The sequence below is a fragment of the Miniopterus schreibersii genome, assembly GCF_964146895.1.
Source record: "Miniopterus schreibersii genome assembly, chromosome: 20".
Lineage (NCBI taxonomy): Eukaryota > Metazoa > Chordata > Mammalia > Chiroptera > Miniopteridae > Miniopterus > Miniopterus schreibersii.
Window position 1 is genome coordinate 25,639,811 of NC_138122.1, and position 19,480 is coordinate 25,659,290.

Below are 19,480 nucleotides of genomic sequence, written 5' to 3' on the forward strand. Positions count from 1 at the left end.
GTGAGCCCTCCCTGCCTCCCTCCCCTTCAGGAGGAGGGTGGGGCAGGGCCATCAGCCTCCATCCAAATCTGGATGTGAAACTAGCTTCCGAGCAGAGCAGGGGTGAGTCAGTGGAGGGCTAACGAGGTCCTTCGGGCACTAGGGTGGGTGCTGTGGGCCCAGGGGCCTCACGGGGCTTGCTGGTGCCCTGCCACCCGCGCCCTCCCCAGGCTGCCCCCATCCCAGGCTGGCTCTGAGTTCCTGAAACCCTCCCGGCTTTGCAGAAGTGTTAACTCTGAGGCCCAACCATAGGAAACTGCTGTTTCTGTAGGTCAAAGGTGGCTCAGTATTGGCATTATTTTAGGCACCTCTGTTCTGCTGGTTCAGTTCTTTCCATCTGTAAGTACATTTATTTCGCACTCATTCCGGGCCAGGTGCTGTGCTAAGCACTTTGTACTCTTTTTTTTTTTTTTTTTTTTTTAACTGTCCCAACTTTCTGAGGCATAGGAATTATGGCCTCAAGAAAACAAAACTATGGCTCAGAGTTCCCCCTTTGGGAATTATTGAGGGGGGCTGGCTCGCCCTCCAAACTTAAGATCCTAACGGGCCAGCTGAGTGGGCGCCTCTGCCACTTGCTGTGACGCCCCAGAGCCAGTTTCCACCTCGGTGTTCAGCGGGGTCTCCGTGGGACGTTTTCTGGATCTTGTTTTGACGCTGAGAAAATGCCTTTGCTCTTCTGAGACTCAGTCTTCTCATCAATAAAACGGGGACAGCATCCCCAGTGCCCAGCAACGTGGGCGAGGAGCGGCTCGCGCGCAGATCGGGGCCCTGCAGCAGAAAGCGGGGGTGGGGTGGGGGTGGGAGACCGGGGAGGGGGGAGGAGCCCCACCCCACCCCCACCCACCACGTGGAGGCCCCGCCCCGCCCGCGCCGGGACCGCCCGGAGGGAGGGGCGGGGCTTGGAGGCGTGGCCCAGGCTCCGCCCCTTCCCACCCCCCTTTTTTGTCCGCCTGGAGACGGAAAGGCTCCCCTGCGCCTTTAAGAGGCCGACGCGGGCAGCCGATTGGCCGAGACGCGCCGGCGACGTCACGCCGGGGCCGGCGCCGAGGCGGCCCCGTCAGCCCGCCGCCTCCGCCCTCACGCCCCGCGGCTCGCTCGCGGGCAGTCGGCGCGCGGGCCGGGCCGGGCCGGCGTCCCCTCCGCCTCGCTCGCCCGCCCGCGTCGCCCCGGGGGATGCCCCCGGCCGGGCGCCTCTATGGCCGCCGACGTCTTCATGTGCTCCCCGCGCCGGCCCAGCAGCCGGGGCCGCCCGGTGCTGCTCAAACCCCCGGCGCCGGAGGACGACGACGACTCGGACACGGATGAGCCGTCCCCGCCGCCCGCCTCCGGCGCGGCCGCCCCGGCCCGGGCCCACGCGAGCGCCGCTCCGCCGCCGCCCTGGGCCGGGCCGGGCCGCGACGAGCCTCCGCGCCGCCAGCAGATCATCCACAGCGGCCACTTCATGGTGTCGTCGCCGCACCGCGAGCACCCGCCCAAGAAGGGCTACGATTTCGACACGGTCAACAAGCAGACGTGCCAGACCTACAGCTTCGGCAAGACCAGCTCCTGCCACCTGTCCATCGACGCCTCGCTCACCAAGCTCTTCGAGTGCATGACCCTGGCCTACAGGTAGCGACCCGGCGGCGCGCGTGCGGCCCCACCTGTCGAGCCGCGCGCGCTCTTTGACCAAACAAGCGCGGGGGGCAGGGGGGCAGGGGGACAGGGGGGCCGGGCCGCCGGGGTGAGGGGACCCCTGGACTCCGTCCCCCCTCAGGAGAGTGTCCGGGTCCGGGGTCCCGGCCTCTTCCCGCGTCAGCCGTGCTTGGCTGGTTCGGGCTTCACGGCCCCCCCAGGCCCCTCACCCCACCCCCACCCACCCCTCCCCCTCCAGTGTCCCGAGGCCACCGGTTTCGGGCCAGAAAGAGGGGTAAGTTCAGGCTGCGCCTCGTGTTTCTATCACCGGACGCCACCCACCCCTGCCCCCGGGGCCCCGCACGGTCACGACCACCGTGCAGCCGGCGCTTGGGCGCCGGTCGCGGCCTCGAGCGGCGGTGTCACCCCCCCGTCCCCCCTCCCCGAGCCCGTCTCCTTCTCGCAGCCGGGGGGTGACGGTCGGATCCGCGCCCGTTGTCCGTTGCCCGGTGCGGGGCTGGGACGAGATGGGGAAAGTGCTTCCCTGCCCCCAGCGCCCGGCGCGCCCCGGGATGCTCCGGCCTCAGCCTCAGCGGCTTGTCGCGCGCCCCAGCCGCGGGAGGCCGGGTGTCCCTGCGCCCCCCTTGACTGGGAAGCCCCCCTCCCCCAAGCTTGCGAGGCGCCCGGGGTGCCTCCTCCCCCAGGGAGGCTTTCGGACCCCAGCTGTCGGCGGTGGCGCGGTCTGTCCGGCTGGCGAGGCGCAGGGCTGCCCGGCTGGCGCTGAAACATTATCGGGAGATGCCGGCGTCTAGGGCAGGCGGCCCAGGCAGTGCCCTGGCTCCTGGACTCGGCTCCGAGCGGAGAGGGCTCCTTTTCCTAAAGCCCCCGAGAGGCCAGGCCCGCCCGCCCGCCCGTCCTCTCGCTTCCTCAGAGAGTGCGTGTCAGGTGTTGGCCTCAGGCACCTTCTGTCTCGGCCGCTGGGAACGTCTCTGGACTCGCCGCGGGGGCAGGGAGCCCGCGCCGCCCTCCCGAGCCCCGGCCGCCCGCCGTGGGAGCCCCCCGCGCGGGGCTGCGTTCAGTAACGGGACCGGCCGGGGCGCTGTTCCCGGGGTCTCCTCTGCAGGCACCTAGGGAATTTCCTAGGAGATTCCAGAACAGCGTCAAGAAGGGTACAGGACTATTTCCCACCCCATCCCACTCCCTTTTTTTTTTTTTTGGGTGGGGGGGAGAACCATGAACCCGGAACACATCCAAGTTAAAACATTAGGCATTTACCTGAAGTCGAAGTTAAAACGCTAGACACAGGGCTGCGGGTGACATTTTCTAGCTCTGGAATAAATGATTAATCCATTTGTTCCTTTGTTAGGTTCCTGAAATGCCCCCACCCTCCCATTTCCTCTCCAAGTTTTCCCTGATGGTTGGTTTGCCACCGGCCGGCCGCACTAGGTTACCCGTGGTGCTTCCCTGCCCCCCTTCCATGGCGCCTTGGTCGGGCTCTGCTCTGCTTCTCTGGTCTTGCCAGTTTCAGCTGGCACTGAGCCTGTGAAGATGTCCTGTTTTTTCCTAAACAAATGGTCTTGAGACTGCAGTCCTCTGCCTCCTTTCGGCCCTGCTTGCTCCATCACAGATTTTGAGCACCTCCGTTGGACTTAAACCCAACTAGACTGTAGCCTGTGCTCCAGGGAAAAAGAGCCCTTTCACAGAAAACTAGGGGTGAGAGACAGGAATGCATTTTATTAAAAGAGCTTAATCCTGTTCTTATTTTAATATAAACTCCATGTGCAGGGAGAGAATGGATGACTGAGCAGCAAGAGGTATTGGGCTAGAAAGCTCTCACCTAAGCTCTCCTGGAGGGGAAAAATAAACCAGTCTCCCCTTTGCCTTCAGTTTGGATAACCTGAAGGCTTATTGTTAAATAACACCAAGGAATTTTAGTAATAGCATCCTCCCCCTACCCCCACTTCTTTCTGAAATATTTTGGCAACTGGCCATTTCTCAATTAACTTTCTTGATTGCAAAACGCACCCTTAGTTTGGTCGGAGGCTTACCTTGTTGTTCATGCCTCCCACCCGCTGGCTCACTTCTGTTACTGCTGTTCCCTGTGCACATGTCCCAACGAGGCAGGTCTCCCGTGGGTGCCTGCCGAGTAATTTCTCATGAAGGGGCTCTGTCTTTCTGTGTGAGGCTGGTTTGGATGGCCCTCGAGTTGAGTTGGCAGTGTGGAACTTTGGTACAGGGTGACAGACGGATGACTCAAAACCAGTTAGTTGTCTGGGCTGTAGCCTCTGGCATGGAAAGCAGCAAGGGAACTTCCAGAAGGGAGTCTCTGTCCTCCTGGTCCTGTCATGACCACTGACTGGCTTTCAGAGAAGTAGGGCCCGGGTAGGGGGTGACCAGGGAAGACGACTTAACCTCAGAGGTGGTCTGACTTTGCTTTCAGCGGGGCCTGAGCCTTCACCAGTGCTTCCAGGTTTTCTCCTTGGCCAAGGGGAAGGCAGCTGGGGCGCCTCTTGGCCTTCCTCTTCTGTGTGACTGTTTCTGGCCTGGGCTCTTTCTAACCAACTTCCTGTCTGTCCCCTGGCCTCTTCGTTCTAGCTGCCTAACTCTCCCTGGTACACTCTGTGCTTTTTTTTGGGTTTGGTTTCCTGTAAACTGCTGTCTTCCAGCTGTTCCCAAATGAGGTTCAACAGCTCTTTGGGGGAGGAACTAAAATGCAGGGGAAGTTGTGATTATTTTCCTCAGCCCTGTGAAGTGGATTCGGAATATGGTCCTCTCCTGAACACACAAAGTCTTGGACTCCTGAAGGGTCTTTGGCAAGACTGACTTTGGGCGGGGAAATAGGATGGTTGAGGAATTGGGACTATGTGAGTGCCCAGTGGCCCATGTGGGTAAATAACAGAGCTGATGGGATTCCAACTTCATGTAGTTTCCTTGAAACCCATGCCCTTTCCATCTTGATTTTGTCTTGTATCATGTGCTCAAAGATTGCAATGTTTTGGAGGGGAAAAAGTTGCTTTTCCCCCAGGCAAAACTTAATGAAATAACATGTCTGACTGAGGTTTTTTAGTTTGGCTTTCAAATGTGTGCTCCACAAATACTCAATAGATGCATTCTTGGTTTGCTCATACTTTCTAAGGCCCTACAACGGAGCTATGCACTCTAGAACATAGTTCATGGTTCTTGCCCTCTTAGCATTTTAAGGAATGTCACACATGTAAATCACCCACACAGATTCTGAACACTTCTAGCATATTGCTTTTTGTGGTTGGTTTTGGTTTCACTTCTCTAATTTTATGTAGCTCTTTATTAGGGAGCCTTGGTGTGAATGTCTGGGGAGGGGAGATGGTCTTTTTATGTATTTAGGGATAAGCAGTAGCTTTCTGCACCATGGGTTTCTGCTGAAGTGGAGATCTGAGGAGACTTTCATTTTGGACCTGTAAGCTGTGGCCTTGGGATACAAAATTAGACTGTGACCTCGAGTCAGTGTGGCCTGTACAGTAACCCTCTGTTCCTGACCCAAGGCGGGAATCTGCGAGATTTAAGGAATAGCAGGGATTAAAGGTTTAGAGCACTGTGCCCTTCAAACTTTAAGTTTTCAATAGAGGAACTTTCTAATGCGAGGCTTGGTAACTCGTTGTAAATGGGAACCGACCCGAGATCTCCTGGATCCTAAGTGATGCTCAACTGCTGAGCCACACTGGCCAGGCGTCAATAAAACTGTTATTTAAATTTTTAAAAAAATCCAGAAACAGTTAAGGTTTTCAATATTAACTTTAAGGAATCTGACTTGGGAAGCACAGGACTATATGATGTTAAAAATCTTAAATATGTCAGTGTCTAGAAATTCCATAATTCTGTATCTTCTATCTCTTCCGTGTACAGAAAATGAGAGTAGTTGGGGAAGTGACCTACCCTGAGCAATTCCCCTAGATTAAAATCAACTCAGGAATTGGTTCTCCAATTTGCCCCCAGGGTTGCCAGATCACCCTCTGTGAGGTAATCCTGTTAAGACCTTTTTCCCTCTTAACATTGCCTGTTGGGGTCACAAACTCAAATGCCCCCATGGGCCAGGAAATAAAATGGGCCATCTTTAAGGCTAAGACGACCTTTGTTATCTTTTATTTTCTGCCTTTCAAAGTTATGGTTATAGAGACATATTTCTTTATTATGAAAACCATGTAGGCATAAATAAAATTGACTTGGTCTCAGTGATGGAAAGGCAGTAGGGAGCAGTGGGGTCTAGAGTATCTGCTTGGTCAGCCGCGTCACTCAGCTCCAGGTGGGTGATTCTTGCCAGTGGTAAGAGATCTGGCATATTTGAGAAATTGGAAGAAATCTGAATTTGTGTATGAACTCTACTTTTTAAGTTTTGAGTCAACCTATAATGTTTGAGTTCAGGTATTAGATATTCTGGGAAAATGAGTTAAATCTAGGTTGGATTTGGTTTAGAAGTAAGTCTCAGCCTGAGTGTGTTGTGCTGTTTGCCACAGGCACAAGGAAAGTTTTTGGTGTTTTTTTCAGTCCTCACCTGAGGCTATTTTTTTATTGCTTTTCAGAGAGAATGGAAGGAAGAGAAAGAGAGAGAAACACTGATGTGAGAGAGAGAGACATCGATTGGTTGCCTCCCATGCCTCCCACACACACCCCTGCCCGGGCCCGGGATTGAGTCTGCAACTGAGGTACATGCCCTTGGCCCAGGACCCTTCAGTCCACCTGGCCGACTTTCTAACCACTGAGCCAAACCAGCTAGGGCAGGAAAGTCTTTTTAAGTGTTCTCACTCTTTTGTGTACTTTCTGCCCCAGGCTCTGTTTAAAGTCACAGGACTATAATCTTCTAGATACAAAATCTAAGACTGTCTGCCTGGTAAACCCCTGGAAGTATGCATGCTCCTAGTAGACAGTTACTCTCAGTTACGAGGAACTTGGGCAATTATTTAAATAATCTTATCTTGGAGGTAGAAGGTTGATTCTCCATTTTGTGAAATTCTTGGACCATAGGTTGGCTACTCTTAGCTTTTACATTCCATTTCGAACTATTACCTCTTAACTTCTCCACCATACTTGACTGGGGTGAGGCTGTTTCATGGGGTGATTCTGGGGTGAAGGAAAGGGATAATAATTTGACTTAACTCCAGGCAGTTGACATAGTTATAGTTGAAACAAAATCATAATTTTAAGTTAGACTGAGGAGGCCTCTCTCTTGGCTCTTGTTTAAAGTTTCTAAGCTATCTATTTGATCTTACATTACAGGCCTCTGTCTTTGCTTCCCCAGTATAAGTATGATGTGCGTGTGTGTGTGTGTTTGAGGTGGTTAAGAAAGGAATGGACTCTCCGCCCAGCACACACATCCACACACAAAAGTATGGCCTGTGCAGCCGCCTTGCACACGTCCCATAACCTTCTTAGCCCTCTGATGTTCTAGCCCTGTTTGATCTGATCCGGAAAGGTGTTGGCAGATAGCTGTATGGTTCTTAAATGCCATGACTTCTGCTTCTAAGCCAGACTGAAGTACGATTTGGATTTATTAGAGGTACAGTGTTTCCTCTGCTGAGACATGTTCACTGAAGTGTTGGGAAATTATTTTTCTAAGCTTAGGACTTACTTTTTGGAATTTGACTGTATTTCCAGGCCTCCTTCCAAGAAAAAAGAATTGTAACACCCGGAGATAACCACTGTCAATTCCCTGGTGTTTATCCTTCCAGACCTTGTGGGTTGTTTTGTTTGTTTTTCTTTTCTTCTCTTTTTTTTTTTGGCATGGTGAGTATATATTTTTTCCATTTAATAGATTGTGAACACCTTTCCAAGCTCCCAACTATTTAGCTGAAAAATGTTTTAGTGACTAAATAGTATTTCATTGTGCAGGTGTACTATTTATTTAATCCCTCTCTCCTGGTCATTGAGAATATTTCATGGTATTTTGGGGTAACCTTAACGTGTTTCTGGGCCCCTGTTTCATTCATCTCTGTTCCTGTACCCCAGCTTGGCTACATTTTCTCTGAAAATGTCCCTGTGCCTCCCTCTTCCTGACAGAAATCACTTTTTACCCTGAGAACCTTTCAGCAGAACTCTTGAAAAAAGGCGGCAGTAGGCATTGCCACGTTAGGCCCCATCTGCCTTGTCACACCCTCCCACCCTCATTAGTAAGGTGTATGTGGAAGAAGGTGGTGAGCAGGTATACAGCTGAAAAGTAGCCTTTGTTTGTGATAGGAAAGTTCCCTGCGTCCTCACATGTGTCCCTATGGCATGTAGAGAGGTGGGGGACACGGTGGATGATGTCTGACACGGCCGTCTGCAGCATGCACACCGGGACTGGCTCCGAGCTTGCATGTCTGTGTTGTGCCTGCTGGCTGACAGACTTGTGAGCCAGGGCTTTGCAGGGATGTGAGCAGGTGGATCCCTCCTGTGGCTTTTTGTTGTTCCAGAGGCAGGGAGAGCATGGAGCCTCATGAGAGACTGATTTCAGCTGTGAGTCCACACAGCTATGGTGAGCTCACGTGTGATGGGGAGCAGTATGGATGTATATTGTTGCGAGTTACAAAACAAAATGCTGGGATGCCCTGGTACGTGGAAGGAAGAGCTGACTCAACTCTCTGGAAAACAATTTAAATACTTCCTGTCACACTGAGTTCCGAGATGCTGATCTCTGGCTTTAGTGCCTTACTGGTCAGTTTGATCAGCTGTGGGTGTCTGTGGCTTCACCCATCCCATGCTGGCAGGGTATGTGCTGGAGGGGCTGGTTGAAGTCCTGAGGACTTTGGTTATGTTTTAAAAATTAGATCAGGTCATCTGACTCCCTTAGCCCAATGGAGAGGTTAGGGTGCCTCCTGTGGCATCCCAGCCTCCTAGCTCTCTCTGAGGCTGGTCATCCATTTATTGGACTAGTCTCTATTTCACTTTAGCTTTGGAATTCATGATTTTCCCCCCCAAGAGAAACCTCGGCTGAAGGTGTTGTCCCATGGGAAAAAAGCCTTCCCATGAAAGCAATTCCAGTTATCAGCTTAGCCTCTGGCTTGTCCTTGGTGGTGTCCTTGCACAGCTCCTGAGAGCCGGCAGGCAGGTGGTGCTGGAAACTCACCTGTGATCTACACGCCTCTTCCAGATGCTTCTCAGAGCAGCCTAGCAGAGACCTGCTGGATCACAGTGGAGCTGGCTTGGCCTCTGTGTAGCCAACTGCTTTTTGCCTGATAACTTAGTTTGCTTATCTCTGTTTTTGTGCTTGTTGCTGACTCCTTGGGGCTTTGTGTGTTTGCATAGTGCTTTGAGATGATTGCCAGTGATTTGTGAAATATGGATGAAGTGAACAGGGCAGGGTGTAGTGTGGGAAGTACTGTAATCTGCTGGGCCCACCCCCCACCATTTCTTCCCGCAGAGAGAATTTCTTTGTTTCTTGCCCTAGAGGGCCCTGGAGTAGCAGCTTTCATGCTTTTGTAAAGCTGGGAGCAGCCACTCCAGCTTGGTAGCTCTAATTGAGGTCTTGGGTGTGCTGCCCTCCCGAATTGACTGGAAAATTGACCCAGCAGCACTGGAGAACTACTTGACGTTTCAGCCCTTGTGCTTTGTTGGCTAAGATCACTGGAAATATATCAGTAAGAGAGGCTCAAATGCATCCTGGGAACTCAACTCCTGGAAGGAGATCCAGGACTACAAAACAGCCAGTTCCGTGATGTGTCGTCTGTGAATGGCAGCCGTCCCTGTTGCATCACATGGATTGGCTGATGTTGGTTTATGTATGTAACTCCTCCTCCTCCCCCCCCTTTTTTAGCTTGATGTCTCAAAGTCATGGGAAGCAGGGAGTAGAAATGAGTAGAGGAGGGCAGGTTTTTCAACTGGCTCTTGTAGGGCTGTTGCAGTCTCCTGACAAAGCTAGCATTGTTTCGGATAAAGCACCAGTTGGTTGGTTTGAATCGCTCTGGTGCTCTGAAACTGGCTGTTTTTCTTCCACCTCAGCCGTGTTCCTAGGGGGAGGCCAGAGGAGGACTGCCCGGTCCAGATGGGAGAACTTGCTTTCCTCTGCCTTCTGTGCCCAGCAGCATCTGAGGCGATTAGTTAGCCATTCCAGAGTAGACAGCTGTCTGCTGGTCAGTGGGCATCCCAGGCTGCTCCTGACCCCCAGCTGGATGACAGCCATCGTGGCCTCTTGGCACGGAGCCTCCAGGAATCAAGCTGCTTGCCTGTGCCCTCAGCCTTACTTGGCACTCGCCTGCCCAGTACAGGAGACCACCTGCTCTGGCCAGGTTCCCCACCTGCTGTCAAGGCGGACATTCCTGCTGACCTTTTGGCCTGGCATCTGCCCCTATCACGTGTGTGATGCTTCAAGCTGGAGATTTAATCCATAGAGCAAATAATTCCTCTGGCTGGGCTCCCAGACACAGTCCCTCAAGACTGGAACAGAAACTCAGTGTTTGGCTTCTTTCTGATGCTGACTTAGGTTGCATTGTCTCACCTCTGCCCCTCATTAGTTTCATATTTGTGTGGCCAGATTAGTCATATCAGCTGTCCTTGTGGAAGTCCCAGCCTCACAGGTAAGGACAACAGAAACTCACATGGGGGTGGAAGTAGCTCACGGTGGTGAGAAAATCCAAACTCCACTTCCTCCCAGAGTGGGAACTTGGTTTCTCTGCATTTGATTAGGTTAGCTCTCCAAATGCAGGTATGGTTGTAGAGTGGCATTTGAAGAGCTTAGGAGAAATTAAAAAAATATATTTTTCTTAAAGACCTTGGCCCCAGCCAGCCAAGTTAAAGTGCATTTTCTCAAAGACGGAACTTCAAAGGCAGGAGGTGATTATACGTGGTGGCCAGAGCTGGATGGGAGGGTAGTAATATAAAATAACCTTAACCACAGGGCTAGGTCTTAGAGATAGTCTTGGGAACCACAAACATAGTATGATTTGAGGAGCACAGAAGAATTTATCAGTGCATCTAAATCACTTCTTTTGTTTAGTCCTTTGAGTTAAGTGGTATTGAAGTTGAGTAGCTATTAAAATGTTTGCAAAAATATCTTATTTGCCCCTCTCTTAAGGAGTAAAGCTTTCTTTGTTATAAGCCAACTTCCCATATCACCATTATTTGTTAATCATATCTTTTATAAATTTAGCTGTTACTGATGGAAAGTGGAAATCTCTCTCAAATGCCTGATAAACTTCACTGCTTCTTGAACACATTGATGATTGTATAACTTTTGATTATTTAGAAGCCTATTTATGAATATAATTTGTTGTGTTATTACAGTAACCTCTTGATATTCTTGTACTGTTAAGGTATATTTGCTTTTCTAACAAATGATCTTGGGCTCTTTGGTGAGTTGGGTTTTCAAGTCTTTAATGATTGTCTCCTGCAGGCTCTTGGCTGCCACGTGCTCTGCAATGTTTGCCAGTTACTCTCCCTTTTTGTCTGGTGCCTCCCACTTTCTGTTGGTTTGCATAACTTGTTAAATTGAGTATAAAATAAGAGTAATTAACTTGGTGAGGGTTAGGAGACTCTTCTTTGAATCAAGTGCACAGAGCTTTATTATCTATCTTGAATTATTTTTATTTACTTCTGTATAACTAAATTAGGCTCCACATAGTTGTGAGATAATGCTGTACGTATAAGCTCCTCTTACTGAATAATCTGAAGCCATTATTTATCTAAATGCATCAGTAAAGTTTGTTGACCAGATTAACTTGTATGTGTGAAAAGTCATATGAAAGGGCAAAGATATTTAACAAAGCCCATTCCCCCACATCTTCCCAAACTCTGGGTGTCATTACTGTAATTTTATTTTATTATTTTAAATATATATTGATTTTAGAGAGAGAAAGACAGAAACATCAGTGATGAGTCATCATTGATCAGCTGCCTCTTGCACGCCCCCAACTGGAGATTGAACCCACAGCCTGGGTATGTGCCCTGACCAGGAATCAAACTGCAATCTCCTGGATCCTAAGTCCATGCTGAACCGCTGAGCCACACCCGGCTGGGCCATTACTGTAATTTTAAAATTTAAATCAGTTCTACTGAGGTTTAATATTTAAACAATAAAGTTCGCCTTTTAAAATATCCAGTTCTAAAGTTTTGACAAATATATCCACATGTGTAACCACTACAGTCAAGAGATAGAACGTTTTCAGGGCTCCGGAAGGTTCCCTTGTGCCCTTCCCAGGCCTTCTTCTCTTCCCCCGTCTGCTCTCACTGCAGGTTACATCCCTCTTGCCTTCTGTTTTGTATAAATGGAATCAAACAGTGTGTACTCTTTTTGCCTAACTTCTTTTACTCAGCATGTTTTTATTTTTTTAATTTTTAAAATTTTTTAAAATTATTTTTAAAAATATATCTTTATTGATTTCAGAGAGAGGAAAGGAGAGGGAGAGACAGACAGACAGAAACATCAATGAGAGAGTCACTGATTGGCTGCAGCCCGAAACCCGGGCATGTGCCCTGACCGGGAATCGAACCCCGTTCGACTAGATCCTAGGTCTATGCTTAACCGCTGAGCCACGCCCGGCCGGGCACTCAGCATGTTTTTAAAGGTCATCCGTGTTGCTCCATGAATTAGTATTTAGTAGTCTATTGCATGCATATACCACAGTTTCTTTTACCCATTCACCTGTCAATAGCCGTTTGGCTTGTCTCCATTTTATTGTTCAAAGCTGCTATTAACTGTTTATGTACAAGTCTTGTTGTGGGCATGTGTTTTCACTTCCCTTGGGTAAGTGCTGGGTCATATGTAGGTGTATGTTTAACTTCACAAGAAACTGCCAAACTGTTTTTCAAAATGGCTGTACCTTTAAACAAAGAAAAGGGTGTACTATTATTACTGTGCTTTTAAATATCTTTGTCAACCTAATAGGCAAAAAAATGGTATTGCTGGTGTTTTGACTTGCATTTCTTTGATCTCTAGTGATTTTTTTATTTCCTGAATTTGACCATTTATTTTATATTTATGAATTTCCTTTTAGTTCTTCTGTTTTGCTCTTTCTTAAGTTGTGATGTGGGTCTCACTTTTTCCAGTACTTTCTCAACTTTTTGTTATTAAAAAATCTTAGAGAAAAGTTGAAATAATGGTGCAGCCATCACCTTTATAGCTACCACTACAGCCCACATTGTTAACTTTTTGCTGTATTTGCTTTATGTATCTGTCTTTCTGACTTTCAAATGGTTCATGAAAAAAGTTGGAGACAGCCCTGGCCGGATGGCTCAGTTGGTTGGAGTGCCATCCCGTACACCAAAATGTCGTGGGTTTGTTCCTGGTCAGGGCACATACCTAGGTTGTGGGTTTGATCCCCGGTCGAGGCACGTACAGGATGCAACTGATCGATGTTTCTCTCTCTCCTCGCCCTCCCTAAAATAAATTTTAAAAAACCAACATATCCTCTGGTGAGGATTTAAAAAAAAGGTTGAGGACTGCATGGCATTTATTCCTAAAAATAAAGATATTCCCTCTCATAACCATTGTCATTTTCATGCCAAAGAAATATTAATTCATATACAGTCTACATTAACGTTTCTCCAGTTTTCTCATAATGTCTTTTGTAACTAGTTTTTATGAATCAGCACTCAGTCAAGGCTTTCATTTTGCATTTGGTTTTCATATCGTCAGTCTCTTTTAATCTAGAATGATCCTTCCCTCTTTTCCCCCTTGGCGTTGACTTTTTGAAGCAACCAGTCCAGCCATCTTGAAGAATGTCCCACATTCGGTATTAGTTTTCTTGTTGTGGCGTTTAGCACGTTCCTCTGTCCCCTGGATTTCCGGTAAACCACATGACAGGCCCCAGAAGCTTGATTACATTTAGGTTCAATGTTTTTGGTGGGTGTACTTCACAGATAGTCACATCAGAGGTGCAGGTGTCAGGTTGTCCCACTCTTAGTGACTAAATTTGGTCATTTGCTTAGCTCTCTTCATTGTAAAGCTACGTTTCTCTCTCTGCCATTATTAGTAAGTCATTTGGGAGCTTAATGGATTTTGTAGAATTCCTTAGACGTTAACATTTTTTCACCATCTCCCTCAGTTTCGCGATTATCTTCTAGTGTTGCTTATTGATTTTTTATTTCGGAGAGAATTTCATGTGTAGTCAAACCACTTGTAGTACAGGACATGTCTTTCTGAAACCTCCCTTTTCTAAATCCTCTCCCCTTCTTTTCTTTGTTTCTTTTTGTCTTTCTCGCTCCCCTTTTTGGTCTGCTTTACTGCAGAAACTAGTAAGACAAACTAGCTCTTTCTTCTATTCCATCATCTTTCTGGACTACAGATTCAGAAAATTACACTGAACCTAAATGTGAGATACGGATGAGCTGACGTCCCCATAGCTCTCTTTTTCCCAGGACTTGGCTGCTGCTGCTGGCACCATGTGCACTGGCAAGGAAAAGGGAGCAGTGAGGTTGAGACTTTGATCCTCAAGACTGTAATCAGTGGCTCTTATCTTAACTTCTCTTATCAAAGCTAAGGATGGAGGAGGGAGGGGACCCAGAAGCCAAACTGCCCATAGTTTGAGAAAGACCTTTTTATTCCTTCTGCTTAAACCCTTTTCTCTACATTTCCTTTCGCTGGTTAGCTCCTGCCCATTCTTGGAGACTCAGCTCAGGCATCCTACTTGAGGAAGGCGTCCTGGACCCACTGTGCCACTGAGTGCCGGCCCTTGTTTCCATACACTGCATGGGAGCCTGGACATTCGGTCTTTCCCATTAGCTTGTAAGGTCCCGAGGACAAGAGCTGGAGACTGGTTTTGTCACCCAGTCTTCAGTACAGAGCCTGACACATCGGGCTCTGGGTGAATGTTGCTGGTGTTTCACCTCCTCGCCTGCAGGTGATTTCTTCCCTACAGCATGCACGCATTTGCTTCCTGGTTGAGAAAGCAGGTGTACTTGCAGGCTTTTTTTAAAAAAATCAAAACATATTTATCTGTACCTTATAGAGAGCTGAGGAATTTAAACCCTTTTGTCTCTCCCTTTTTCATTGTTTCAACTGCCTCAGAGCTGGCCCCTTAACATTCTAGGGTAACAATTTCTCATTTGGTGCCTTTCATTACTCTTTATTCTTAACAGAGTCATAGAGTTATGTACTTTGAGCTGAAAGAGGCATAGCAGTCAGCTACACTACCAAATATATAAATCCACAAGCCTTTGCACTTCCTCCTGGAGCACTGGCAGGGTTTAGAACACCCCTGCTTGCATCTCCCTCTTACCAGCCCCCTTGTGGATGTTCCATCCCTAGCCTAAGTAGTCCTTGATAAGGGACATTACTGAGAAGCACACCCAAGAGCTGATGTTGGAGGCGAGTAATGAGTCCCCCCTGCAGTATTTTCATCCTGAGGACACCTTGGGGGGTGAGGGGGCTTTGCGTGCAGGTGATGGGAGACCATGAAACCCCCCAACTTCAATTCCTGTTGAAGCGCTATTAGGCTTTTCTGCTATGTAGACTCTCATCTGTGGTGGAGAGTGAAGTGTGCTAATAAGAAAGACAATTGTATCTGTGCCCCAGATGGGGTGGGGTTTGATTGCATTGTCATTGAAGAATCTCTAATTTCTAAATGGCAGTTCCCGGGGCTCTCCAAGACCCTTACTCATCATTCACCCCCAGCTTGGAGGCCCGGCTGCCGTGCCTGAGACCTGTGACTGTGCTTTATCACAGCACAGAGTCAAGTCAGAACAGTTCCAAACGTCACAGGGACGTCAGCTGAAGGCACAAATCTATTTTATTGAGAACCTCCTGTGTTCTGGACACCATTAGTTTGTTCCAAATATCTTGCTTCAGAGATGTTCTGCTCTGTGAAATAGGTTGTTTTCTTTTCCCGAGGAAAATGAAGTTCAGAAAGGTCAGACGTCTGCCCAAGATCACATAGTAGGTGGGGACAGCATCATTTCTTCCCCTCTCCCATGGCCATCAGCAGGCAACCAGTGATCATAAAAGTGTCCTCGGACTAGAAAAGCTGCTATTGTACTTCAGAGTCAGCCCTATTGGAAGGCACACTGTGTTTCTGAAACCCGTGAAGGGTGGCCTGGCATTCTGGTGGTAGATGCGTTTTTATGACATCAGGGCCGGCACAGTAGACAGGATCAGATTTCCTCAGTAATATCTGGGGTTTTGACTTGAGAGCAATCAGATGCTAGCCAGTTCTTCCTTATGCCAGGAAGGTGGAGCAGGCCCTTGCAGTAGCATGAAGATTCTGAAACTGTGCTTAGAAAATCAGTTTAAATGGTTGGCTTCAGGTTTTGTACCTCTCTTCCTACTCTCCTCTCCCCAAAACGCACACTGATCCCCAAAGATCTTCCAGATAAGGAAGCACAAACTCTTAGCCATTTGGTTCAGTCTCTCATTAGTTATATGTCACAAGTTCTGCCCGGCCCATTGATTGGTTTTGTTTGTGAATGGGGGAGGGTAAACACCAGCACATGGGGACTGCAGTTTGGAGAAAATAAATGTCCATCACTTTCTGTGTTGGGTTGTTTCCCCCGCTCTGCAGTTTGTTAAATTATTTGAGCCTTGGATATTGTCATTGTATTTTTGTCTATTTTCCCAGGAGGCCTTGAAACAGGAGTGAAGAATGAGATACATTACCTGACCTTGGCTTTGAAAGGCGTGTTCACCCTCTCATGGAGTGATAAGAGCACACTTTTCTTTTTAAGCATGTGCTGCAGCGGTTAGGACAGGAAATACCCGTGCAGCAGGGTTAATAAGGGCCCAGGTTAAAATGGGGATGTGATCATAAACCGAAACCTCGTCTTCCACCCCTGTTCTTAAATTTGAGTTTATGTATAACAAATTGTTGCTTTTGACACCGAGAACAGTGCTAAATAAGTGAATTGAGTAGAAAGGAAAGAGTGAAAATAAGTATATCACAAAGGAAAACAATGTAGATATTTTGAATCTGATAAAGGTGTAATATGTTCCCATGTTTTGGGAGACAGTGTCAGCAGAAGGGGGTGCTCATCTCGGTGGGGTCAGTATTGACTTACAGTGTTTCTGAAATAGTGACCGATCAGACCAGATGATCTGGCCTCTTTGATTTAGTGGATTGGTCTCCAGCTCGCCCGCCAGTCCCAAGCTCCTGCTGCTTGGAAGGTTAACAGCATGCCTGCGAGGAGGAAGGGAGGGAGAGGGTTAGGCTGACAGCTGATTCTCGGTAGCAGATGGAGGGAAATTATCTAACTGTCACCAGAGTGAGAGACTGAGGGAAGGAGGAGGGAAAGCTGGCGGAGGAGGGACCAGAAGACCAGGAGTGGTCAGGAGAAGGCCCGTGGGGTGAGGCATGGGAGTCAGGGAGCGGCGTCAGATGTTGCAGGGAGCTCTGATCAAACGAGGCCTGAAAGTGACTCTGGGGTTTGACAGTGTGGATGTTATCAGCATCCTTGGCAAGAACAGTTTTGTTGGCTTGTTGAGGCAGCAGCCAGGATCCATCCAACGTCTGTCACTTTCACATCTGCTCACATGCCCCTTTGCCCTATATAAATAGCACCTCCCAGCTCCCTCTCCACCCTGCTCTGCTCCATACCACTGACTACTTCTGACACAGCACACACTTGGTTGTCTGCCTGTGTTTTCCCGTAGAATATAAGCTCCATAAGGCTGAAGAACTTGGTTTTGTTCACTGCTCTATTCTTAGCACCTAGAAGAGTGCTAAATAAGTGAATTGAGCAGACGATTCGGGATAGTGTCATAGAGAAAGTGGTATCTCAGCCAGATGAACCTGGCCACAGTATCCATGCTGTTTAGCCACATGAACCTGAAAAGATTCCACTTTTTACTATCAACCCATTTCTTTGTTAAGCACCATTTCGCACAGGGCATAGGTGCCACATAGTACACTGTTCACTACTGGCTCCAGCTCCTGGCCCCAGAAAGGTTATCATTTGATAGATGTACCCATACTAACTTAAGTGAACTTACCCTACAGTCACTGTGTCCCTAGTTATTGTCAAAGTCAAGGTTTGGGGTTTTATGTTCAATAAAGAACAGATTCCACGGGTTTTCTTTATTAGTCAAAGCCGACTCTTAGATTGGGAGCCAATGCTTTTAAAGCCTATTTATAGATCTTGGCTACCTGGAGAGTGTTACCTTATCCTTTGAAATGCATCAGACAGCTTCAGATTTCTGTACCTTTTAAGTAACTGATGTAGCTGGCAGGGCCTTGAAAATGACTAATAATGGTGACAACATTTGTTTCTTGCCAGTCTTCATAGGAACTCAGAAACATTTGCAAACACGGTCTATTTCTATTACATCTCTGGTAGCCGGTTTCCAGAGTCCTGACTCCAGATGTGTATTCTGGCCCAAGACCTCTGTTAATTTATTTCCTCCTTAAGCCAGATGTCTGCAATGGGGTGGAATTTTTTCATTCTTTACGTAAAAAGCTTACCCTTGATGAATATTTGAACCCAGTAATGAATTACCTTTTCCTATAGGTGGATAAAAGTGCTCTTTGAGGTAGTTATTCCTAGCACTGAACATGATAGAAACGTCTCATTTGTATCTGTGGCTTAGCCACTTTGATCAGGTGAGGGTGGCACTTACTGTATCATCTGGGTGGGGCTGTGTTGAATATAATAAAATATGCATAGTGCTTGTGTTTGGGCATGCAACTATGTGCTTTTGTTTGTGTTGTTGGTTTCTCTTTCTGTGTTCTCTTTTGGCATTGTTTTTAAATGTTAATGAAAGTATTACGATTAAAAACGTGAAGAACATATGTGAAGAAACGTATAGAATACCACACAGCTTCAGATTGCTCTGACTCTTTAAGTAAGTTAAGCAGCTTGAATAAGTGGAGAAACATACGCTCACCTAGGATGGTAATGACCCACTTGGACTGGTCCACACTGCAATGCCAGTCAGAATACCAAAATAGTTTTCGGGAATTGACAGCATGACTGTAAAATTCACATGGAAGAATAAATAGGCAAGACTGCTAAACATTGTTTTAAAAATGATGGCATTAACCTTACGTAGATACTAGATAGTAAAGTACATCACAATTTATAATTATTAAAGCAGTGTTATACTAGCACAGGATTGGACGTGAATCGGTGATACACGAGGCCCCCAAACAGGCCAAGTAACCAACGACAATGAATTTCAGGCACAGTAGGGAGGAGGACCCATGCCTGGGTGTGGGAGCAGGACCTGAAAACCTCATGTTTCTTCTGGGAGGAGCCTCTGCTTGGGCCGGGGCCCAGGGTGGAGGGCCCACAGCTCCAGGCGATTGCCCTCCTCCTGCCTTCCCTCTCCTATGGCTGCTCCCCATGTCTTGACTCCTCAGTGAACCTTTGTCAGTGTGGAGCCTGTTAGTTTTGGCTCCTAGCAGCCTGTGAAACTAGGCCCAGATCCCAGGAAAAGCCAATAGAGATCACTCTTTTGAAGAAAGATCAGAGTCCTGGAAGAGAGACCAGTCTGAATGTTATTCATCCACTCACTCATTAGAGAAAACGCTTAATAGCCATTATCCTCATATTTGGATCTCTTGCACAAAATTGACAGGCACAAATTTTCCATCTGCTTGTATGATTGTCTTCTCCAATTAACTAGAAGCCCTGTAAGGTCTTGGACTGTCCCTGGTCTTTTTTCCTTGTTTTATTTAAAAAATGTAATACATCATATGTTATACTTAAACAGCATAAAACATTAAACAGTGAAAACTAAGTCTCTGACTGACTCCCTTAATTCAGCTCTCCACTGTTACCTGTTTCTTGTGTATCTTTCCTGAGCCTGACTGGCTCTCTCCCTGCCCCTCCCTCCCTCCCTCCCTCCCTCCCTCCCTTCCTCCCTTCCTCCCTTCCTCCCTCTTTCCTTCCTGTGTGTCTATGTGTATCTCCCTGCTAAAAGGACAAATGGTGGCCATACTACATATCTTGCACTTTGGTT

The 19,480-nt window shown here is 48.0% G+C and overlaps 1 protein-coding gene across 1 annotated transcript in view; it reads left to right on the forward strand.

The window, feature by feature from the left end:
• Positions 1-1,129: 1,129 nt before the first annotated feature.
• The window catches only part of MLXIP (MLX interacting protein), a 39,436-nt gene continuing 21,085 nt past the window's right edge, over positions 1,130-19,480 (forward strand). The window contains exon 1 of the mRNA XM_081123674.1: positions 1,130-1,647. Within this exon, the coding sequence (XP_080979800.1) occupies positions 1,235-1,647 (413 nt within the window). The 5' untranslated portion in view covers positions 1,130-1,234. The remainder of the gene's footprint in view (positions 1,648-19,480) is intronic.